At 40.5% G+C, this 23728-nt stretch overlaps 2 protein-coding genes across 3 annotated transcripts; one reads left to right on the top strand and one right to left on the bottom strand.

Moving 5' to 3' along the window:
• LOC111246412 (cathepsin L-like peptidase) lies at positions 1-1654 on the top strand. The gene is made up of 3 exons (XM_086982741.1): positions 1-84; positions 1152-1239; positions 1506-1654. The coding sequence occupies exons 1-3, from the start codon at positions 1-3 to the stop codon at positions 1580-1582; spliced, it is 249 nt and encodes an 82-aa protein (XP_086838867.1). The 3' UTR covers positions 1583-1654.
• Positions 1655-8044: 6390 nt separating this feature from the next.
• On the bottom strand, positions 8045-19735 carry LOC111247344 (glutamate [NMDA] receptor subunit 1-like). Of its 2 annotated transcripts, XM_022798146.2 has the most exons (16): positions 18030-19735; positions 17367-17712; positions 16800-17071; positions 16369-16496; positions 16060-16242; positions 15590-15696; positions 15093-15205; positions 14565-14739; positions 13757-13862; positions 13412-13561; positions 13059-13295; positions 12714-12875; positions 11984-12522; positions 11652-11824; positions 11248-11501; positions 8045-10804 (listed from the first exon to the last, which is right to left on the bottom strand). In XM_022798146.2, the coding sequence occupies exons 2-16, from the start codon at positions 17585-17587 to the stop codon at positions 10442-10444; spliced, it is 3183 nt and encodes a 1060-aa protein (XP_022653881.1). In that variant the 5' UTR covers positions 17588-17712; positions 18030-19735; the 3' UTR covers positions 8045-10441. The 2 variants fall into 2 exon arrangements, with proteins under 2 accessions (XP_022653881.1, XP_086839943.1); XM_086983817.1 differs by lacking the exons at positions 16800-17071; positions 17367-17712; positions 18030-19735 and having other exon boundaries at positions 16365-16491.
• Between the last annotated feature and the right edge of the window lie 3993 nt (positions 19736-23728).

Here is a 23728-nt window from a genome sequence, read left to right on the forward strand (position 1 = left end):
ATGCCAACCGCCAGCTTAGAGCATATTAAACTTCGCCATATCAATGGAAAGAGTAAAAAAAAGGCAAGCTTTCTGGATAATTGTGTAAGTAAAGCTATAATCTGTTAGAAATGTTTTTAGTTCATCTAATTTTATAGAAAAGCACGTGATAAGAAAAGCAGGACGAAGTGACACAACTGATGTCCCTTAGCACGTTCGATTTTACTATCGCTCTCGGCCGGAGGGGCGTTTTTGTGGCCAACCTCTACGCTAATTGAGCCGCCGATGAGCGTTCGCGGAAAGCCTTACGCCTCTACCACTGGTATCTTTAAAATTTCATCAAACGCATCAACGGATACAACCTCTGTCATAACTTAAGCTTTACATCGTACCGCCTGGGATTTAAGTTAACCGGTGCTCTTCCAAGTGCTAAGCCATCTAAGGTATGACATCACACATCTGCAATTTGTCCAAAATGAGCTTATTCATTGTTGTTTCATGTTGAATCAAAACTTCTCAAAAGCCTCATTTTTAGTGCACTCAGTCCATATAATCAACAATAATCATGAATCTGTGAATAATCTGTGAATCAATAATAACAAATGTACTTGCCGCCTTTGTATTAGAAATCTTTAACTCTTTTTTCCTTCATGGCAACGCTTAGGTTGCCTATTCACAGTTTTTTCCAAGTTTCATTTTATTTTGGAATCTATTTAAAGTATGGTTAACTTTCAGTATAAATCATGGAGAGTCCTTCCTGTACAGTAAACAGCGCTTCCGGCAATGAAACTTCGAGCCTGTTAAACCTCCCACTAAGGTCAACTGGTAGAAGGAGGCTACATCACCGACGTCAAGAACGGTGTGCCTCTTGATCTGCTTTCTTGACCAACGGTTCTCCTGAGAGACAGCACTTCGCCGAAATAAGGAAAATTGTCTCTCTCTAGGAGCAGCAGCAGCAGCAGCCTATCGGTTGTTAAGGTTCGTAAGGCAACCCGGACTGCAACGGCGGGCTTATTGCTAAGGTCTTCCACTACATTATTGGTAAAGGTAAACTCGATACCGAGAAGAGCTATTCGCACACCACTCAATCAAAACTTCATCGCAACCATTTTAATTGGCTACGTTGTTGTTACTGCCCAGAACGACAAGGTGCTCCCCAAGACTCGCCCTAGCTGTACAGTTCAGGCCCCTATGATGAGCCTTTTTGCTCCTCTGAATCTCTGCACGCCGGTGTTCTGGCTGTCGGCTACGATACTATTTAGGTGGACAAATGGTTATTTAATTAACTATACGTTAAGGTGCAACGAGTGTTGTTTCAAGGACAAAGATAACAGGCCTTAACAATAGTTAACAGGTCATAGCTCATCTACAACCATTAAAGCATCGCTAACTAAATAATTGTTATTCTGTTGGTGTTGGAGGCTTCGGTACAAGTCTTACGGTATTTTTAAATTCCAAAATTTGAGGATCGTAAAGAACTCGTGGGGCGATAACGTAAGCAGAGCTACGGTAGAGGCCAATGTAAGCAGAGCTATTTATATCTCGCAAAAAGCAGAACCAGTATGGCGTTGCCACTCAGGCTTGGGACCCCATTGTTGAATAACAGACCTTGTGCTTAACCGAAATAACGACCGCAAGTATGAATATAAAAATAAAATGTTTTCGGTAAAATAAATATGCGATAATTCAGTTTTTACAATACTCTGGCCCCTTTCTAGTCGAAGGTTTCCCAACAAGCATAACACTAGTTAAGAAGCAAGAGTTCTGGACCTTGCCTTACCATGGAGTCGTGTTTCAAATTCTATTGATTCGTTAACTCGTATGACAAACATTCTAAGAAACCCAGAATTTATTATCAAATATGGCAAAAGAAAAATGGCAGGAAGAAACTGAACTCTTAGGCGGTTACCTGATTAGAATGAAATATAGAGGATGGATCCCGTCCTGTTTAAAAAAATGCGGAGACTCCTTGCAAAAACAGAAATCTATGTAAACGCTCGAGATTAAGACTGCAGACGTAATAAGAAAATACACGATCATTGTGTTCATTATATTATGATGATAATGTCAAAACATTGAGTATCTAGAATAGTTAAGAAGTGATCTATTATTATTATCACTGATCTATATACTCTACCAATATAACTGAAATGCGGCTAGTAGTTGAAGTTGAGATCCTCAATCACTGCAGTATTGCAATAGCACATATATTTAATATAAACTTCAGCGCAGAGCGCCTGGCTTCAAATGTTACATTCCACAAAGGCTACGTTTGTGTACCTAACTTCTAGTAAAGCAATTTTACTAATATAAGTTAGCTGTTCCCATTAAATAGCAAAGAAGTTGAGGGAACATCATGACGGCCACAAACACTTTCGAATTATTCAAAATCTACAAAATAACATTTCTGAACACAAATCGGCCGTACCTTCGTTAGATATTACAGCATGTTTCCCTTGTATCAAAATTTTACTTTTGTGCTAATATTATGTAACAAAGCCAGTTGCATTAGCTACTTTAGCGTTGATTCTTTGATGTAAATTTTTCTTTCTAAACTGATTTTAGCTTGAAAAAACGTATTCGGCGAGGAAGTGGACCGACAGATTAACAGACTGTGCACCGTTTATGATCATCTGAATGTGAATGTGTTATGACTCGGCCATCGTCCAATTATTAACACATTCATTATCTGTGCGGTAGAGTAAATGTGGGCCTCCCTATATTTTGCCGCTGGTATAACATATGTGCCTATCGTTTTTTTATTGCAAACCTACTTTTTTGGGACTATAAGACCACCTTTGCTTCCTTATTGAGGGTTGCAGGTATCCAATGAAAAATCATTTGAGAGGTAAGTTTATCCTTATCGCGTAGTGTTCTTCGCGGTAAGGCATCTCGGGTGTGTTGCATAGCGTTCATAAATAAATTGTTCTTTCCGTGAATTCGAAGATATACTATATATAGGAATTTCTGTTACATTACACGTAAGCTAAAAATGGTGAGGCCTGAAATATTGTCTGTAGGTAACTCGTATTGTTGAAACAGGCTAAAATCATTACTGGGCTATCGTTAACCGTTTTGTCTAAAATTATTTCAAAGTCCGTCTTTGATGAGCAAATCAAGTGACTAATCTCGAATACATGGATGTAAAAAACAAACATCTTGTTATTGTTTATCTATCAAAAGTTTACTAGCCAGTTACCCGTCTCAGTAAGACGAGGCGCGACTGGTGTACGACCTTGAAGTTCAAACAGCAGTACAACGTAAGATGCATGCTGGTTATAGGCGGCCGAGTATAAGTTTACCCATGGACATCACGAGATTCAGCCATGAAAAACGATGTTAGGACGAAGGTGCTTCATATAAGATTGTCACCTGCCGCTAACGAACTGTCCTTATACAAATATATGCAATAGATATGTTCTGTAAACCGAAAACGTTCTGAAACATTACCAGGATATTAATACGGTAGCGTTCGAAGCAGCACTAGTTTATCAGGGTGGATAAGCGATTAACTACATTATTTGTGTGTTACGCCTTTTTTTTCTATTCTTCATATTTTAAGTTAGCATTGCAATTCAATGGACATCCGCGTAAAGGAAACTCAAATATATTGACGTGTGACATGGATTTGTGTGTGAGGTGGTTTTTATGTTCGAAAAATGACTTTTTAAGCAGCCATTCCCCTACTAATGACCATCAGTGTTACCACAGATTTGTGATGAACTTTAATTTTAGCACTTATGCCCTACAATCGTTTCCGCCATCCGTATTTTCAAGTACCATCCGTGCATCTCCTAGGCAATTAATGAAGGCGTTCCAGTGTTTCTGTGATCCTGACAGTCTGACTGTCGCGCATTGTTATAGAGTTGATGTGTTTCAACTAGTTGAATACAGATCACGCTTGACGACGCACCTACTTACGATTCGGAAGTGTCGAACATAGCGAACATGTATCGCTCCTAGATATAGCTGAATTAATAGTACCGTTCTATGTGAGAGAAAAGTCTTAAGGCAGTAGAAATGTTTTCTCCAACTTTGGCAAATAGGAAAAATCCTTGTTGTTTTTGATGAGTCTGTTAGAACCATATAAAAACTAAATTATCTGGGTGACTATAGGATTAGGTGCCTATAGGGTCGAAAAGCCACGCTCTGAAGTATATACAAGTTATGTTTAGTATGTATATGTAAGATTTAACGGTTGCCCTGAACGGCGAAACCAAACACAAGCATGGCCTACCTTAGGTACACATTGTATTGAGCTGTTCTATAAGGAAGTATCAATTTCACTTAATTTTGAATGAAAATAGTCAATTTTCAAATAACTTCAATCAGTGATCTGGTGGCAGCTATTACTGATGACTATTGCTCACATTTTAAGTAGGTTTTCCTTTTTTTCTAAAAGTTAATATTCTTATTCACGACGAACTGCTAAAAATTGAGGTATATAACATTTTTCTCATTAAGGAAGTTTTGGAAGGATAAAAAAAATCATCTAAGAGAGCAGGGTCGGTGTTATAAGTTGGGTGAGGTAAGCTATCCCAATTCATTTCTGACAATTTTTGCAAAAACATGTGAGGCTGACCTTTTTACAGTAAAACATGACCGGACGCTTTTCTTTCATGCATTGCCATAAGCTGTCGAGTTGCTCGTAAGACTTAACGAAGAAAAATCTCTAATCGTTTGAGGGAGCATAGACGAACGCTTCCCATCAAATTTACAGCACTGCGTACTTTAGATCGGGTCCGCGTTTCACTCCCTTTTAAAAAACATTATCATGCTTTCACCGTAACCTGCCCGGAGTAACATTACTATAATCTTATCATTTCCCATCACCTGTAAGCATTTCTGCAAAGATAAACTTATCCTCATTTAATTTTCGAAAATGCTTGGTCGTGTGCATATGCTTCTAGTCAAAAAGTACCCAGCTGTTTGCTCAATTTTTCTAGTGGTGGCTTTCTAGATGTCTTTGAACGGTGACGCTAGATACTCCTGTGATTTTTCAATTTGGCTTACACGTGGACTCGAATCAAATACAGTGGAAATTTCGGCAATCTCATAGTCAACATACGCATGCCTTGTCTTTTATGCTGAAACCACCACTTCGAAAGTGAACTGAATGAACGTACGCCATAAATTTCACCACAAGTTTGAGTGGTACTTGGATGCTCCAAAAACAAAAATTTCAAGTACTTTCGAAACCTTCATATTTGAATGTCTATGCAATTTGTCTGAAATATACACTTGAATCGACCGTGGCGCCAAACACAAGTGCTCCTACTTTGTTAGCTTCTAAAGAATAAGCGTTAATTAAGATAAAATGCCATTTCTATAGCTATTTTGATACTTCGATCTGTTGACAATTTTTTTTTTTTTTTTGAAACCATAGAACACCCATCTCTAGTTATGTGAGAAAGCCTTACATTCATTCTGCCTTATAGGTAATTCGGCTATATTATTCAACTTTTAATTTATTTGTAATAATTATAAAGCTTTTCGGATTTATAGGATATACTTTGAATTGACATTGCGTGAGTATGCATTTAACATATTCAGTATCACAGTATGTGGCTAATGTCACGAAATAACTGGTTTCTGCATTTTACCAGTCAATATTTAAGCTGCTAGGCATCAATTCAGACGAGTAGTTTCGTCCACAACGAATCAAAACAATATGTATACGGTTGAATTCCAACCTAGACTGTCGCGTGCGCTTAAGTAACGCCGAATCCATAGTGGCGGGCTTTTTGAATGATCCTACAAGTGTTCTGCCGAAGGTGCAACGTTTTTCGGTAGAACTGTTTCCAGTGTAGTAGCTAAGAATGCACGGTTGTCTAAGATTGCTATACAAAATCTTGGATTAACGCGAAATTACCTAGACGAGGTGGTAGTAAAATTCTATTATGTGCAGATTAGATAAACCATATTATCTGAGCTTTATCATCTGATGCTTAAGTCGAATCGTTTACCACCGTTTGAAAAACTCTCTCAAGGGAACTATAATGGTATAATATAACTATATGGAATAACTATAACTAACTATAAAGGAATAATAATGGTAGGTAAATAGATTAGAAATGGATTTTCAGTCAAGTCCATGAATTGTTATACTATTTGAAAGAACTTTACGAAATGATCAACTGCCACCATTCGAATTACGAGGTATTCGCCCAAGAGGCGCCGGCTCTAATCTCATAAAAGCACATAGCCCTTTGAGTAAGCAAGTATTTGAACTAATTTCGACTTCGAGTTTATAAAAAAAAAAAAAAAAAAAACTTTAACGTCCTTTTTACTCGAAAGTTTGCAGCATGAGAAACAGTACGATTCCGCGTATATTCGACCAGAAAGGCCAAAAAAGTAGCCACCGAAATCATCGTTGAAGTCTTACCTGCCTGCTGTGATCGTGCACTGTTTCAGCATGTCAACGCCCTGGTCTTAGCAAAATACGATTAAAGCCATTCGGAGAACTAACTATAACTCAGGTTTAAAAAAATCTATAACCATTACTGACTTACGGAAATTTATTTTAAAAATATTTCGACGTTTATAAAAGTAAAAGTTCCTAGTCTAAGTATGGAATAATACTCCACAGTTTATGCGAGTGAGACACAGTGTACAGACTACATTTAATCTACCGACTTATCTATTAGGGCTACCTAAACGGAATCATTTGTACAATACTTGCAGTGAAACGAAGGTACTACGCCCTTATGATGTGATCACTAAAGTGGATATGGTTCAGACACATATGCGGATGAATGTTATAAAAAAAATCGACTGTAGCATATGAGGCAAAATTACCAACAAACTATGGTTTTAACCTGTCACTGTAGATATGTATGTATATTAAGCAGTCTGCAAAGTTTCCAGCCTAACAAGTTATCCTTGCTTCACAGTCCAGTTTTTTGAAAAACTATATACTTTTTCTAGCAATGCTTCCATCTAGTCCGTCCAAGCAGTAAGCAAATAGTAGCATCTTAACCTGGCCTCTTCATTCGTTGAAAACCTCGCATCTACCAAAGGAACTGCGACCCAGAAAAAGATCACTGGGGTCCAGACCTACTAAATATGTTAAGGAATCAAATAATTCTTTATTATAATATAATATATTAATAATATTTTGTGTAGTCTTTCATGGCGACCACTGAAGTACGATGTCGTAGTAAAATAAACGTTTTTTTGTCAACGACGGCCGTCTTCCACTAATTTCTACCTTTAACTTGTCCAGCGATGGCCCATGGTATGCGGTTCGGTTTACTCCACCTATTTTTAACGAACTTTGGCACTGTAGATATTCATTCAAAAAAAGCGTTTTTGGTTTTGAATGGGCAAAGATGGTATCCAATAGACAATTTTTTAATAGAAACACATTAACTGGTAATAATAATAATTGTCGAACAAAATTAAGCGCCCCACAAAGTTGACGTTTGCATGGAATTTCAGGGACAAATATGCAATTATATAACTAAAATGTTTTTGCAACGCCTCTTTCTGCTTCCGACCTTGAAAATTCTGAAACTTAATTGTTATCTTCATGTTCATCACAAAGTTACCTCAATGACGTAAGACGATAGAAAATGCTTTATGAAACATACAAAATCTTGTAGAGGTTCTTCATATAAACGTCATGTATTGATCGTGATGTTCTACAACGTGTATCAATGCACATCTGGCAATTTGCAGATTACGATTTAGAATAAGGAACGAGGTACCTTCATCCGGTTCGACGCTTAAACCGCCTCATGTGTTTCCTAAAGCATAAAACAAGTACATTACTATGGCATCATCATCATGACACACACACGGTCTTTTGATTTTTTTTTACCTTAGGTGCTTTAGTTTATTTTAGACATTATAATTTTATCCAGATGTAATAGTAGTAGCAGTAGCAGTAACATCTAATCGGAATCAATACCAGCCATAACAGCTTGATCTAGCTTATTTCTTTGATACATTCGCCACTTCGTTAACATTACTTTCTCGTTCGCCCTCGAACGAAGCAATCTGCATTAACAATGTTCAACTTTGTGTATAATGCCATCGCTTTTCGAAAAATAATCACACTGAGTTTGAATTGTAACATCGATAATTTATTATATATATGTAGATATTCTGGCCGTATGCAAAAAAAAAATGGTGCGAACTAATTTCCAAAATATTAGACACAAGACCTTCTCACGAAGGTTTTTGAAGAGGTCAGAAATTAAACGGCTGGCATAACCAAGTCACTCATACATTTCCTTATTTTGTTTGTGGTTGCTTGCAATTATAATCTTTTTCTAATCTAAGCGTATTATAATCTGTGTTTAGTTATTCGTGTTGTATATATATGACGGGCTTAAACTATGTGCTGACTAAGTCATCAGCACAATTGCGAGAGGTTGTGGGCCTTCATTCAAACCATTTATTTTCGACGGCGGTTTAAGACAAGGATTTGAAAGAGTCCATGTTGGAATTGTTGAACCTCATCATTTCTCAGGACACATTAACCGCATGGTTTCAAAAAAAAAAAAAGCTTTGATTTCCATTGTAATCTGCCTATTCAACAAACAGAGCAGCTAGTCAAGTACTGCGTATTCGTGAGGCGTTTGAGCATATTTCTAGATCGCTTGCCTAGACCCTATCCTCCAGTATTCTAAGTACGGCGCCCCATCCCACTCCATCCCATCTCAGATCTGCTATGAGTAAGAGCTCTTGCACTTAATGATGAGCGCGAAACCCCAACTGGTTCAATGTTTTAACCTTACTTTACCTAATAAAATAATTTGCCAGGCGCTAAAAAGTTTTCGTCGTAAAAGACTAGCTGCCTGAGTTATACCGCCTGCTGAGTTTAAGGTAATCTTACTCGCCTGGAAAATTGACGTGTTTCGGAATGAATAACAATCGTTCGTATTGCTCTAGCAGGTTTTTATGCTCCGACTTGCTTAATACTAAACTGCTGGAGCTTGCTTGCGATATTTCGATAGAAAAGGAAGTGTCATAATCAACAATCGTGGTACAATACAAAAGATAAATTGTAGCTTCTGATCATGCAGTAGTGATTTCAAGTTTTTTCTAGCACTCAAATAATGCACCGCTTGGGTAGCGAGCGTTAACAAACAACTAATTTAGAAACATGGGAACGTTTTTCAAATTTCTACTCTTCGAAACTGCAAAAATCAGCTGTTTCAGCTTCTTGTTTATCGTCCCGCGCAGACGAAAAACGTCGCCATTGGGCTAGCGTCAGCCAAAGCGTGGACATGATGTGGCAACGATATAGCGAGTGTTGTCCTAGTACGTTCAGCAACGGATAACAGGATGTATATATATGGCCAGACAGAAATGAGAAGGAATTAGAGAACATTAACGTACCAAAATGGTACCCAATAGAATCTCATTGGTGTCGGGATAGCGAAATCGATTTGTCATCACTTAGACATTGTAATGGTCTTAAAGTTTCCAGAAATAACTATTTGCGTTATCTATAACGATTGGGGGCTGCAGTGTGTAGTCAATCAACAATTGATCGCGTCGATATTACATGCCAGTTGCTAGTAGTGGTATATCATTTGAGAATTATTATAGCGACGAAATCCTTTGGGGGACGGAAATTGACAACACCGGGAGATGGCAAAGCTGGCAAGGGTATGGGTGGACATGATTGCAGTTTAATCTGTTAGCCCTGACTTCCAACTCTGGTCCTGATGTAAGTTAAAGAAGAGTACTGTTGTCGCAATTCTATCCGTTGTGAGTAAAGTTCTAATGCAATAGCGTTGCCCGTACAAAGTAATTGGCGTATAAACACAAGACAGATCTCTGTGGTATCATGTACTGCTGAGGTCACACTGCCGAGACATAGGTTCATATATATATTAGCTATGGGGCGAACATCTTTTTAAGAGTCACTCGTAATCACATTGTTTCTATGCGCAGAAGTACAGCTCGTTGCGGAATCGACACGTGTAATAACATCTATTAAATCAATAACCCGAAAACTCTACCCGCTGTTAAAGGCCGCTTATTTTGACGACCTTTATCCAAAAAGAACCTTCTCTCATCCAAAAAAATATTTAACATATAATAGCGGTCATTGCAGATGCTTATCGTTTATGTATCGTGTTAACTATGGAAGACTTCACTGGCGAAGCCGTCTGACACTTCGCCTACGTAGAACATCAGGACCAAAAGAGTCAGATACGATCATCCGTCGTTGGCGCACAAACTAACAGGGCATTTCATTATTTTACCTCCCTAACGCGATTACCACCTCCTTCATCATTTTAATAACGTCCCCCTTTTCCAGTCACTTGATATTTTTTGGGTGATGTAATTAAGTACTGTAATGGCAATGTGTTCATAATTCAGTTTTATAGAGCAAATACCTATATATTACCCATTCCTTTCATTATGTTGTGAGTAACTGTCGGTCTTGAGCTGCCTGCGATGTATTTCCCTTTATGTTGTTGTTGTTTTCTGGTTTGTTTTATTAGACATTAATGTCAAACGAGACGGGCTTGTTCTCCTGAGCGCCAAGGAGGTAACGCGTAGAAGCGTTCATTCGGGTGCCGGGCGTCGCCTGGACCCGCGCAGGCGGTGGTGGCGGTGGTGGCAAATCCGCCAAATCGGATCGTGTTTCATGGCTGCTCTTTATCGACGTAGAGGCCGACTTTAATCGACTGAGACCCTGATGACCCAGGTTTTCGTGTTTACTTGCCCCGCTGTGGGCTGGGACAACTGTCTGAGCAGACGGCATTCCGGATGCCAGCGACCCGATGAGCACCGGCAGCTGCTGAATGTTCGATGGCAGCATTATCCGATGGTGAGACGGGCGACGAAGAGATCTCCGCCGCTGAAGGGAATTAACGTTAAAAAAATGGGAAAGATTTGGAGTGGACCGAAAGTAAAGCTGTGCATGTTGTGTGTGCACACATCGTCCTGGTTAATAACTTGGGTGCTGCAAATTAATTGACTTGTATAAGACGCGTGATTGGTTGATGCGATTGCACTAGAAACAAATGCTGTTCCTAATCTTTGTTCATTGTAGAAAATAAACCTCCCCACGTCAATACAAGTAATGCTTTGCTCGTGGCGCAGTGGGAGCATTTCGAATATATTTCAGCTAAAAACTGCAAGTGTATTACCGTTACTCAAATGAGTTTGCCTGGTGAAATGGTACTTGTAACTGAAATAATTTAAGGAAACTGCTAAGTCCTAACTGGGAATCATCAAGTTGTGTCTGGTGTATGATCTACATTGCTATTGCAGCGTTCCCTATCGGCCTGTTATACTCACCTCAACGATGCCACGCCATTTTGCTGCGGCCTTCCTGGCGATTTGCATCCTTCTTTTCTGTTTGGCCAAGTAGCGTTTATAGTTGATCTCAATAATAATAAGCACCAAACCCCCGAATATTCCTGCCCCAACCAATATAAAGACGCCTGCCATATTCGTTAGTCCAAGGGTTGCTGGCGTCCGTTCTAGCTTGCTCTCGCATCGCCGACCTCCATTGTGAATCCAGAGAGAGTCCAGTTGCTCCATAAAGCCACCTGGAGTAGTTCAGGTACGAAAAAAGCCACAGTCAACGGACTACTTTGATTAGCACTCGTGACGAAGCATCACAACTGAAACCATTACTGGAGCAATCTGTGTGCAGAATGAACAACAACATCATAATTAAAAGCCGCCAAAATACATACTTTCGTGCATCTCAAGCAAGGCCAGTGTTACTTTATCGACCCAAAACGAGTTCCTTTGCAGAGCCACTCCGTAACCAGAGCGACCAAACTGTTCGCCAGCTGTTAGTAGTTCACAGTGGCGCGCAGCCTCGTACTCCAGCCGCGACGAGTCCCAAATGAACGCATCGATATTTCTGCAAACACAGATGGCCGATAGAAAAAGATGCCCTATTTTTACTGGGTTGGCGTTTTTGTGTCGACTATTTACCTAACCCAAATAGTCAAGAATAATCGTGATGATACTATCACATGGTATGAGTCGCTTAATCGACGTAACAAACTCATATACCAACCCGTTCATTAGTGCGTGTATACCGTGGTCCACCGTGTCGAAATTCTTGCCTTCCATGATGCGGTACATGTTTTGCAGTTCCACCTGCCGCTTAAAGTAGGTGTCGACGGCGCTGCCTCGCACAGTGGCGTAGGTGAAATTCTCCGAGGGGTTGCGCAGACGTGGGTCGTTGATGCCTGCCAGTGATGATTCAGGCTTTTCAAGCACAAGAAATGCGGCTAGGTTGGCAGTGTACGATGCCACAACGATCATGGCGAAACCTGCCCATACCATACCCAGTACTCGTCCCGAAAATGACCGAGGAGTTCCCTCAGCTATTCCCGAATTGAGCAGGACTCCCCAGGCAAACCACAGTGCCGAGGAGAGATTGAGCCCGTCCTCATCGCGCTCGCTGGGTAGCACCCGGTAATTGCCAAACGGACTAAATCGATCCAGCAAATAGAGTCCCAAAGCCACCACGTGCACTGAAACCACTACCAATATCCACAGCGACTTTTGGAACGGCTGCAGGAATGACGCCAGGGTGGAGCTTTTGTCTTGCTAGTGTGGCCAACCGAGTCGGAAGTAGAACAGAAATAAATATCGCTAAGTTTGAATAGAAACTTGGGCCTACTATAAACGTGCGAGCCCCTCAACATAAATGTCACATGAATATTTGTATCGTATAGCATAAAAATAGTCATTAGTTAAATCTAACATGAGAAGAGAAAGTTCTAAATCTAATGAACAACCTTCTTGGCTAGGATGGTTATTCCTTGGTACTTGAATGGCTTCGTAAAATCGACCTCCATTGACCTCTCAGGGGTAATGGTCAAAGGAGCCACGACCATATCAGCTTTTTTACGAACAAGGTCTCCGATCAGACCCGTCCATACACGTTTCCCTTCGACATTCTAAAAATGCGCATGCGAAAATTATTTGATGATGGACCTATACCAACTGTTGGCATCTACTGCAGCTCAAATATATACATATATGTATAGGCTGATATATAATTTCAACTCACATAAGTAGAAATAATATGTGAATTTAACACGAAATGTCTATTAATACTTTTGACAAGTCGACCAACCTACCGAGTCGAGGTTTCCGTACTGTCCGTCCTCGACGAGGTAGAGGTCGAAAGTAAAGTTTAGCTTCGAAGCGAGGAAATGCAACAAATCCATACAATAGCCAGAGCAGCAGAAGGCCTCGTCGTGGCCAGTGTCAGCGGTCCTATTGTACCACGGGCACAGAATCTCTACGGATGAACACTCCGTCGAAGAGTTAACTTTACGGCTCCAGACGAATGGACGCTCGGCCAAGGTAGCCACCTAATTTATTTATTAACAGATATCAAGTGATTTTTCATTCAGTTCTTATATATTTACTTCGTAACATGAAAAAAATGTGGGATTTTCAAACAGGACTGAGTCTATTTGAAGCCTACCCGAAGGTGTTTAGGAATGACGAAGCCAAGAGGCTTTTCTGTAGCTTTTCCGGGCCAGGAGACTGCATTTAGGTTGATTTTGAGTTCCATCTCCATATCGTATTCGCTATACATGTACTCGCCCACTTTCACTAGGTAACTCTCTTTATCCTTTAACAGACAGCCGAAACACAAATGCAAAAAAGAGATATTTATTCACTACGTAAATTTAACTGATTGAAAACTACCTGCGTTTGAAGACAAAAATGATGAGGAAGATAGTGTTCTAGCGTTTGTCATCGTCCTATTATTAGTGTTTGTACAAGAACAATCATAAGCACGCCAACAGTGATTATATTATCTTACTCGTTGGATGTTGAATATATCGTAGTCACTATTAAGGCGATCTCCTCTCTGATCAAACTTTACGTGGCCGTTCTCTCCGCTTTCTAACACCTGCTCCTTAAGAATACTGTAACAGTCGAAACAACACTAGATCAGTGAGAAGTTCACTGAATTTTGCTTTGAATGGTTAAGCGCTACGGTTATTTGCTAGCTTGATAAAAACGCAGCTAACACTGATGAATAAGTGCAATCTTGATACATTCTTCTCCTACGTGTCACACTGAGTTGTGATATTATTGTTTTGGAATAGGGATGTAAACATCCTTGAAACAATCTAAGGTCGAGGTTCTTACCACACAATGATAACCTTTAAATTAAATTAAAGTAAATAGAAATAATAGTACAGATTGCAGGTAGCCATTAGGTTAATTGCATCATGAGCTGCGTTTCGATGCAGATACTGGCCGGATGCCATGCCTATCTAAAAAACACCTCGAAGAACCCTCGCAGTTTGACACAGGGTGATACTGTTATCTAATATTCAGTCTGCATAACAGTCTATAATACAACATGGTCGTTAATAGATTCATTCATTAGAACCTATTCAGCTAAAATATATTCAGTATTCCTTCGCTCTCGCACCGGCCAGCGGCTAAAACTGAGAACGTAATGGGAACGTGGTCAGCTAAAGCAGCGGTCGTATTGTGATGACGAAGTGTATTTGTAATTGTACTATTAAAAACACTAATATAAATGGACAGGAACAAGAAATATTTAAAGGACCTAAGTAAAACGCAAACAATTTCAGACTGTTGAATGGTAAACAAACCTGACAAGTTTGAGTCCAGCATCCCAGTTGTGCTCGAGATTACTGCAGTTCAGCTGAGGAGCGGCAACTTTGGAGTCCTTCTGGAGCTTCTTAAGAGCGAGGGCGATTAGGTTTACTGAATCGCGGATGTGGGCTCGCTCGTCCACCGCGTTGACCAATTCTAGTCCCAAGACGCCTGTCAATAATTGACAGATAACGGATTATAAAATCAAAGTTCAAATGCCCTACTAATGTGTCACTATAATCACGTCACCAACAAAGCCTTAGGCCGACGCTTCGGATCGTTGCCTCATATAAACATCGAGGAGTTCGTCAATGGGTCATACAAAACTAGATGTAGATGATTCATGACTACATATCCACTGCTGGCAATATATTTCAACGGCCATAAATAGATTTATGGCCGTTGACGAATACCAAATGTTGGCTTGCTAGCTGAAGCATTATACTTTATTTTAGATTTCATGGTTAAAAATTCGTACGCGTTTATGGATATATTTGTTTGTTTCGATCGTATCGTCGACTTACCATCGGGACAGTTTGGTGCCTTGAGTGCCTGCTCCGACACGATCCAAACATAGCCTGAAGTGGTCATATCCAATTTCTTGACAACGTCGAAAACCTTCGATGCTTCGCTGGTGCTGCAGACAGCGCGCATGACGGGTCACAGATCCACACAGCTTAGAATCGTATTTTCCAAATACTAAGTTCTGAATTGAATGTCTACCATGTACGATAGTTTTTGCTACCTCTGCACCAGAATGAGACAAATGGTGCGATGTACTTTAAATGACAACTAACGTCCTCTACTTCATCAATCCGGGGAGTAACGTGTATTATATATCAATGACAGAGTTTGGATCAGCATCGCCTAACTCATTATGGCAATAAATGGTAAACAGTAAGCACATAGACATACTACTACAGTTTCATAATTGGCATCAAAAATTATGTGGTAAGGCCGTTTTTTTCTCGTTCTCTCTCTTTCTCTCTCTCTCTCTCTATATATATATATATACTCTTACTCGGCGTATAAAACGTAAACGCGACAATGTCGCCTCGAGGCATTTCTCAGCGCGGCAGTTAGGTCCGTCTCACTTACGCCAGACTCGAATTCGATCACGTGCTCGATCTATTGGTATGATACAGAAGAATCAACCAAAAAGGAAAATGAGGAACTTGGTTTTAGCGCATAATAGAACGTTGTTTATGTCGGATTGGTAATCGGAACGCTGTGCCGATCATTATATATACGCAATTTTTAGAATAAATAACAATGTCTGTTGTACAACTTTCTCGCGATGTGATACATATATCTATAATAATGTCCCTAGTTGAAACAAACAAAAAACATGTTTATCTTGCTTTTCGTATGCTATGCAATTTGTTGAAAATATTGGGTATAACTAAGATCGTTTGGCATCGGCAGTCTTTTCTCTACTAATTTGCGAATTTTGTAACGCAGATCGAGAGGTGACTACGCATAAGCACGTACGTGCACAGCATTTTTATGTTGCGCTGCGACGCTGTGGAATCGTCCGAGTGTAGCGCGACCATCGTTATCCGACGAGTGAACGAATACAACGCTCTGATAGCCCAGATGGCGGAGAAGCTTCATCCAGACATCAGCCTGATGAGAATATGGCGGCACCGTGCGCAAGAACGTCTTGTGCAAGTTCTGTTGAAAAGAAAACATATGAATTGTTTATTGTTACTACTTAATAATCAACAGCTAATAGCGATTAAACATTTGGCTGATATTAAACAAAGCTAAGCTATGCCAATGCTCCTTAAACCAACCCACTTTATCCGATAGCGAACTGTGTCGAGAGCTGATTCCAATAACAGGAATGCTATAGAAGCCGCATGTATAGGACACTGCGGCCGGTGAAAGTTCACCTTTTAGCGGGCTTGAAATTACCACTGCATAGACTGAAATGACAAAGCATAAGTTCGCAAACTATCAGTTATTTTCATTTCATATTCAACTGTCCCATGATCTGCTACTAACGTAAATGTCAATACAATATGGATATTTTGTTTTGTTTTGCTTTGCTTTCTCGTGCTACCCTATGAAAATTATGACCTGAATGTTCCGCGTCTAAAATCCGCCATGTTCACGATCCGGTTTATAGATACAATTTGCATCCATAATGAAGTGTTCAAGCTCAGAACAAAACAAGTCGCAGTTACGTTTGGGGGGAGTAGTTGATTTACAGGAGATGGTTTTTTTACCTTGTTGTGAGATGAGTTGCTCACAAACGTTTTCAGCCATGCGAATAGGGTTGAGGCTCATGTGTACGCTCTTAGCGACTAGATCGATATTATAAGTGGCCATGGCGTCCAAAATAGCCTCTTCAAAGTAAGCGATACCTTCCGGGTGCGATAGTACTGCGCCCACATTATACACCCGTGGAAGCTCCTCAGCGGCTAAGTTGATTGCGTTCACGGATAGATCGGCATCTAGTACGGCCTTTGAGATGATCTCCGGGTCCAAAACGGAGGCACTGTCAATGAAGAACAAGGACAGACCAAATTGAGCAGTGTAATTGGGATTAAACTCGTTCGTTATAGTGCTTTACAGATGTAATTCCGACGATCCTTCCTAGCCAAACGTAGTAGCTGTCAAAATGTGCCAAAATATACTTGCTGCTTTTTCTATTTCAAACAATAAAAAGCATGCGCCTATGACATATCTTACATAATTGCTGAGAGCTTTCAGCCTTTATTCGAGGAAAGTTGCATCCACGACTGTGTAGCTCGTAACAACTAGCTTTTTTTTACGTTTCTATACGTTCTTACCTATTACTATTGGAGTGCAGATCTGCTGTGACAGTCGGCACACTGCTGGCAAATACGCCTGGTACCACTAACAGGGATAGTAAGAGATTCGCCCTTGCTCGCCCCGATCGGCACTCGAAGATAGTCGGATAGTGCACTGAAGTTTTTACCCGTCTTCGCATGGCTTCGATTTGCTCCAGAGCCTTTAAGGCTTTTTGAACGACTGTCATGATGTTGTGCATCAGCGGTAACTCGGAGAAAATTTTTTGTTCGATTTCGGCGTGAAACCACACCCTTACCCCTCAAGTTTCTATGCTTCTAGCGTATTTCGCATCCATTCTATCCTCCGTTGCGTAGCCGCTTATCTCTATAGGATGCAAAGACGAGTGCAACAATAACAGGTTTATAATTCAGACCTCAGACCTTTGTTCTTACGATACTTTTGTTTTTCCACACTGATATACGCAAGAAGCGTCACAACTAACGAACTACTTTTCAGTTTTCCCAACGAAAAAAAAATGGGTATATTATATATATACTAAGCCTTTTGACATACAAGTAGTTCCCGAGCTCGGGTATAACGTAATCTAAGCGATGCACAAAGGAGCTTTAAATGTTATATCAAGGTTTGAGTTACGAAGAAAGTGTCAAATCGGTACGCTCTCGACAACACTGTAAACTTACCCTATTTGTTTATCTGCGTTCTACGTCGCAATAATCAGTATGATATAGATACGTGGGAATTCACAATTTACGTACTGTCGAAAAATAGTCGATTGTCACTAAAGAAGCAGGAGTTTAGCGATGGGTGAGCAGTGGCTGCAATGCGGTGCTAAATTTTTTTTCCTAAATGAAGGTTTCATTTAGCACCTATAATGATCTCTCTTTTGGCAGGCAGACTACTGCGGTCCTCGGTGCTTGGCAGGGTTAACGGGAGCGCAGGAGGGTCCTGTTCTATCGTCTCTGGACGAAGACACTCCGTGTGTATTTGTGACGCCAGATGAATGAAGACGATTGTACTTCAACGAGCGGTGCCTTTTAACTAGGTGGGGATGGGGTTCTATAGTCAGCATCCGCATTCATGTCATATTAGAGTCGGCTCGAGTACTTGTGATAATTTTGTTTCGACCATTTGTTATGTTTGTTGATATGACGTAATTCACTTAATTCATTCCCGCTGGTCGGTGGTTTGCTTTGTTCCTTTCTTCTTTGGCTCCCTATCGTGTTCGTCTCTAGACGCACGCTCTATGATTTCGAGAATGAAGGTAGCTTTCGAAAAAAGCAAAGCGGACAGGGTATATACGTACGGTAGTATCGCGATATGGCACGCCTCTTAATTCCATCGGTTTTTGCTGTAGAAGCAAGTACCTGTTACTAGTGTCTAGTATGTGGTCATCAAACGTCGATAGCATAGATGATGGGCAGCCACTGCTCCCCGAGGGCTCGTATTTACTGATGTCAGGTCGTTACACGGGACAGACGGACGGACGGCGTTATGCACCTCACACATGCTTTAACTAATTAAACAGTGCAATGTAGGAGCAGGGGCAAAGAGGCATAAATTATAGGTCAACTCAAGGATGAGTCCAGACGATAGAATGCAGATAATAGGTTTGCATGCACTCGTTTACCGGGAAGCTGCTCGGTCGATCGGTGGGATAGTCAATGGGTCAACGGCACTGAATAGATTATCGTACTGCTTGGATTGATAGATGACCGCAGACGGAGGCCGAAAACAGCAGCCTATGAATTGAAGTCGAAGTGGAAGTTAATGTTGAATTGAACAAAGCGGCACTTCACAATGCCAGCGGCAACACCGGCGAGCAGATGCTAAGGTCGTTCAAAGAGAGACAAATAGTGTCGCACAGGATGAGCTATAGTAGATATAAGATAAAATTATGGCAACCGTATCAATGCTAGTAGCAATAGCAGAAGCTGTAACCGCCATTAGTCACAGCTTTTGCAGGAAATGCCGTTAGAGAAATGTCACTACACGAGAAGATTTTTGTGTGCAGCAGAACAAAGATTACAGCAGATAGTTCTACATAGTTGTCTCTAGATAAAGAGACAGATGGTTAGCGATAGCAGGTAGGCGAAAAGAGCCAGCGGAGTATCGCAGTGGGAGTGTTGTTGTATACAGGCGGATGATGGCAGTTCGTAGCATCAGGGCATCTGCGTACGCGTGGCTGCTGTGTGTCTCTGTGATCCGCCCTGCTCTGTCCTGGCCGTATAACTATTTGCCGTGCAAGTAGCTGCAATAGAGAAACATAGTACGTATGTCGAAGTCGGCTACATTTGTGTACGTTGCATCGAGGTATGGCAGGGGAAAAGCGGAGGAGGTAGAAAAGCCGAAGGCGGATCCTGTTGTTGATGATCCTACTGGTAAAGAAGAAGCAAGAGGAGGACAGCTACAATTAGGTGGTGAGGGGCTGCTGTGGAGATTGAGTTGGCTCTAGTAGCCGCTGAGGGCGCTGCGGTCTCGGCTCAAAGGGGCTCGATCGGGTGAAGGCCTGGGAAGGCCGGCTTGTTTTTCGTGCGTTATATGAAAATATTCATTAAACGAAAATGAATTTTCTATACCAAATAAAAGAAATGGGTTTTCTAAGGTAAATGGATAGAACAAATGCAGCAAGGCACATACTTAGTCTACTTTCATTCAAACGATCGCCACTGCATATCATGTTGGTGACGATGAGGAGTGGTTATATTTTGAAACGTATCTTTTAAAGAAAAAGACACGCACACTTTGAAATGACAATATTAAATGCAACTGATGAATAATATATACTTTATTTATCTTTATTATCTGTTTGATCAATTATATAACGTTCGACAACTCGGTTCTACTAGTTGAAGCGTTTCCGGTTATATCCGTTTGAGAAAGGACATTCCCCCTGATGGACCCCCCCCCATGGTGATTTCGTTGGACACGTTGAAAAATACTAAGTGTATTTAGTGTGTTTAGCAGAGTGTATTTCACAGAATGCGGGATTCGATAATGCTGGTATCGCATTATAAAGATACGATCCTACGTATTTTCTTGCAAAAAAAGGCTTTATTTAATCGTCAAGCGTTTTAGCACAATGCTGATCAATGATTTGTAATTTAAATCTGCAATAACTATGTGAAAAGTAAACGTCTGAGACTGTGGAAAATGTTCCCAGGAGGAACATATTAACAGGAGGAACATATCTATTATACATTATATGCATATATATACTCGAGCATCTTACCAGCTCAGTGTTTAACGTTCGGGCAATCAGTACTACTTTAAATAAAAATTTTAAATCACTAATAGTAGTTCATTCGAAGAAGCTGTGAAGTTTCTTAAAGTTCAGTTAGCCGGTAACAAACTTACTTGACAGTTGTGTATTTGCTATTAGCTAAAGTGTATTGGCCAAACACGATTACTACTTACATTTGTTATGTGGCAATTTCTGGTTAGGATGACCTTTTGTCGCTACGCGTTTGTTTCCAGCCTTTCCCTTCCTAGTCAAAACCTTCTCTACATGAAAACTACGTTTTCTAATGGTGTTCACCTGCGCGAAATGCCTGTAGTAGAATCGTACGCGTATTTTGACATATCAATATTATTTCAATACTTTCTTAACATGTAGCTTATAACAACAACTCTATAAGTTACATACGAGTCCGAACGTTACTATTTATTATGTGAGTGCTTCAACGGAGGTATGCCAGTAACGTGTTATAGCAATGAATGCTATTTTTTCTACAGTGACTCTTACTGCCGCGACGAATAGAACTTGGTCGTAGCGAATGTGATCAGCGCCTTCATCACCCGGCAACAAACAGACGCATCAGTCAAGTACTATGTTTTGCCTTCCGAGACATGAGATCTGTTGTCTGTTAGTTGAACTAACTGAGATCTCTAAGCACAAAACCCATTTTACCGAATGCCTTCTACAAAACAGCCGTTCCGTTGTTTTGGCTCGCGTCAGCGGCAATGACCGACCTATATCTTCCCTTCTCTCCAGGCCTTACACTCAAGTACCTTCTTCACTTTCCCGCTGCTATCTGCAATAGCGAACAGCAGAATACGTTTGGCGTCTGATCGTCGCCACTATCGGTTCAGGGCAACGGCAACTCTTGACTCTCGTTCGTGAACGGACATCCTGTAGGTGCCGAAGCACATGACGGCAGAGTTAGCAAACAATGTCTTTAAAAACAATAACAAAAGGTATTTGCACTTATTATACTTTGCGGTTTGCATGATAGGCAGACGACGTGCGTGCACAGTAAGCCTGTGAATGCAAAAGCTAGGGTCTAAGGTGAAGCTATATGTCATTTTCATAAATGGAAACGCTACCATACAATGAAAAAAAGGGATTCGCTCAACGTTCTTAGCATCAACATCGAGTGTATGGGAAAGCACAATCTAGACGATAGACAGCATCTATTGGGTGAAGTGTCGGAAGATACTGTTTAAAGTACGAATAGCATATAATAACCGAAAATGTATACTTTTTGAAGTGGCGTTGAAAGCCTGTCTTAGTTAGGTAGGACTACATCGGCCAGCCCTATTATAACTCTAACATTTAACACATTATACGATAGCGTTAAATGCATTTGCTTAAGGGTTAACTGCAGACAGATCCCGCTGCAAAGACCAGCTTGAACGTCCTGAAATTACAAACATTTTATATTATAGCTACCTACAGCTGTCAGTTCGGTGTCATTTCGAGTACTATTTACGCACCTGGGGCAAAGGGATGTACAGCAGAGTGCAATCAAGCCTTTATCACGTATCACGTGAGTAGAAATACTTTGAGCTGGATGTTGGCCGCCGTTTTCGTTAAGCATCGCTTCAGATTATTTATTGCCAAAACGAGGCGGAGCGCGTCTACGCCCATTTTTTAATCTTAAATCATCTCACATGTTCCTAACTATAGTTAGCAACTAGATAGTGGGAACGTTTCGTGACAATCGAATACGATTTAGTGATTGATACCTGCTTTAGTTAATGCGAATATAGGCTTCATCGACTCATTTTCAGCAACAGGACAATGACGACTCAAATGTGAGGTACGGCACCAAGACCGAGTTCGTAGCAATCATGAAATTTTTAGTGATACCTTGGCGCCATCTTCTTTATGTCGCGCGCAACAAGTAATGTTATCACCGAATCCCATTTTTATTAACGAAGACAAGCTCTTCAATAGGTAGACTTTACACTACTTAAAACAACTGATTATTAGCGTTTTTACCTAAATGTTTTCGCTAAATAAATAAATCAAACCGTTTTGTTAAACCTTTATGACACCTAGTTCAACATATTGTTTCTCTATCCATTGCAAAAATGTAGGCATCCACATATGGTATGAAGGCACCTACGTGCCGCGTGGTATTCCTTGCACTAACCGAAAAGCGGTCGTGCGAATGTGACCTATCGCTTTCCAGTGAACACTAATAAACAATTTCACCAGAAACAGGTGTTAGGCAACGTAGTAGGTCCCCCACATACATCCATATCATATACTTCTTTGTCAAACTTCGCAATAGGGGTAACAGGAGCATTTACTTGGGATGACTTTATACAAGACAAGAGAAAGAGCCACTAGCGCGTGGATTGATATTGCAGAGGTTCTTAACTGGGATACGATGAATTATCCTGAGGTTTTCGTTAGAAAAAATGGCAATGCGTGCGTCAACGTAGACAATGCTTTTTTTCTTCAATGTTGTGCAACCTGTTTAGTTGTACTAAACCTTTTCCGAGGCTGCCTTTCCTGACTTAACGGAAAACCAGCCACTCGATTTGAGCGTGCATATAGGGACATGAAGTTTTATTTCAAAAGTAAATCCGTTGATTTTACCATTCAAAGACGCTAACAACTACGTATCCAACACTATTTACGAGTTGCGTTTGGATCAGACCTTGCTAGTTGATTTCACTGCGACGTAGACTCGATACATACATACTCTTTGTACGATACCTATAACGATCACTTGTATATAATTTCTTGCTTATAATTCGAGAAAATATTACACGTATCTTCTAATGTATCGTATAAATTCTAGTAAAATACTCACCTATGTAGATCATTCAAAATTTGGGTTATATATGTCTGAGTTATATATAAGCGTAGTACCTATCTTTAACTATCTGGCAGAAGCAATGGCGCCTCATCTAGCTAGCATGTAATTCGTTGGCGTTCTCATTGTCAAAAGAACCTTTGTCTTCTGGTTAACCCTTTTTCCAGAAATATTCGCCCAATGCCTTTTACTCCCAGCTAGAATCGCAGCGGCTGCCCACATTTCCCACACTTAATAACTAACCTCGTTACTATTGGGCTTTTGCATTGCACGCATCCTGGTAAACTGGGCTATAAGGTCCAGGCATAGCGCATCACGGTCAAGCAAGCGAT

The sequence above is a fragment of the Varroa destructor genome, unplaced genomic scaffold (assembly GCF_002443255.2).
Source record: "Varroa destructor unplaced genomic scaffold, Vdes_3.0 BEIS01000003.1, whole genome shotgun sequence".
Classification (NCBI taxonomy): Eukaryota; Metazoa; Arthropoda; class Arachnida; order Mesostigmata; family Varroidae; genus Varroa; species Varroa destructor.

Coding starts and splice junctions, on each gene's coding strand:
- LOC111246412 (XM_086982741.1), top strand. CDS start 1: ATGCCAACCGCCAGCTTAGAGCATATTAAACTTCGCCATATCAATGGA. Junction 85..1,151: donor CAAGCTTTCTGGATAATTGT/GTAAGTAAAGCT, acceptor GACTCGCCCTAG/CTGTACAGTTCAGGCCCCTA. Junction 1,240..1,505: donor TGTCGGCTACGATACTATTT/AGGTGGACAAAT, acceptor GGCCAATGTAAG/CAGAGCTATTTATATCTCGC.
- LOC111247344 (XM_022798146.2), bottom strand. CDS start 17,587: ATGCACAACATCATGACAGTCGTTCAAAAAGCCTTAAAGGCTCTGGAG. Junction 15,697..16,059: donor AACATAAAAATGCTGTGCAC/GTACGTGCTTAT, acceptor TCATACCAATAG/ATCGAGCACGTGATCGAATT. Junction 10,805..11,247: donor AATGGCGTGGCATCGTTGAG/GTGAGTATAACA, acceptor AATTCCCTTCAG/CGGCGGAGATCTCTTCGTCG.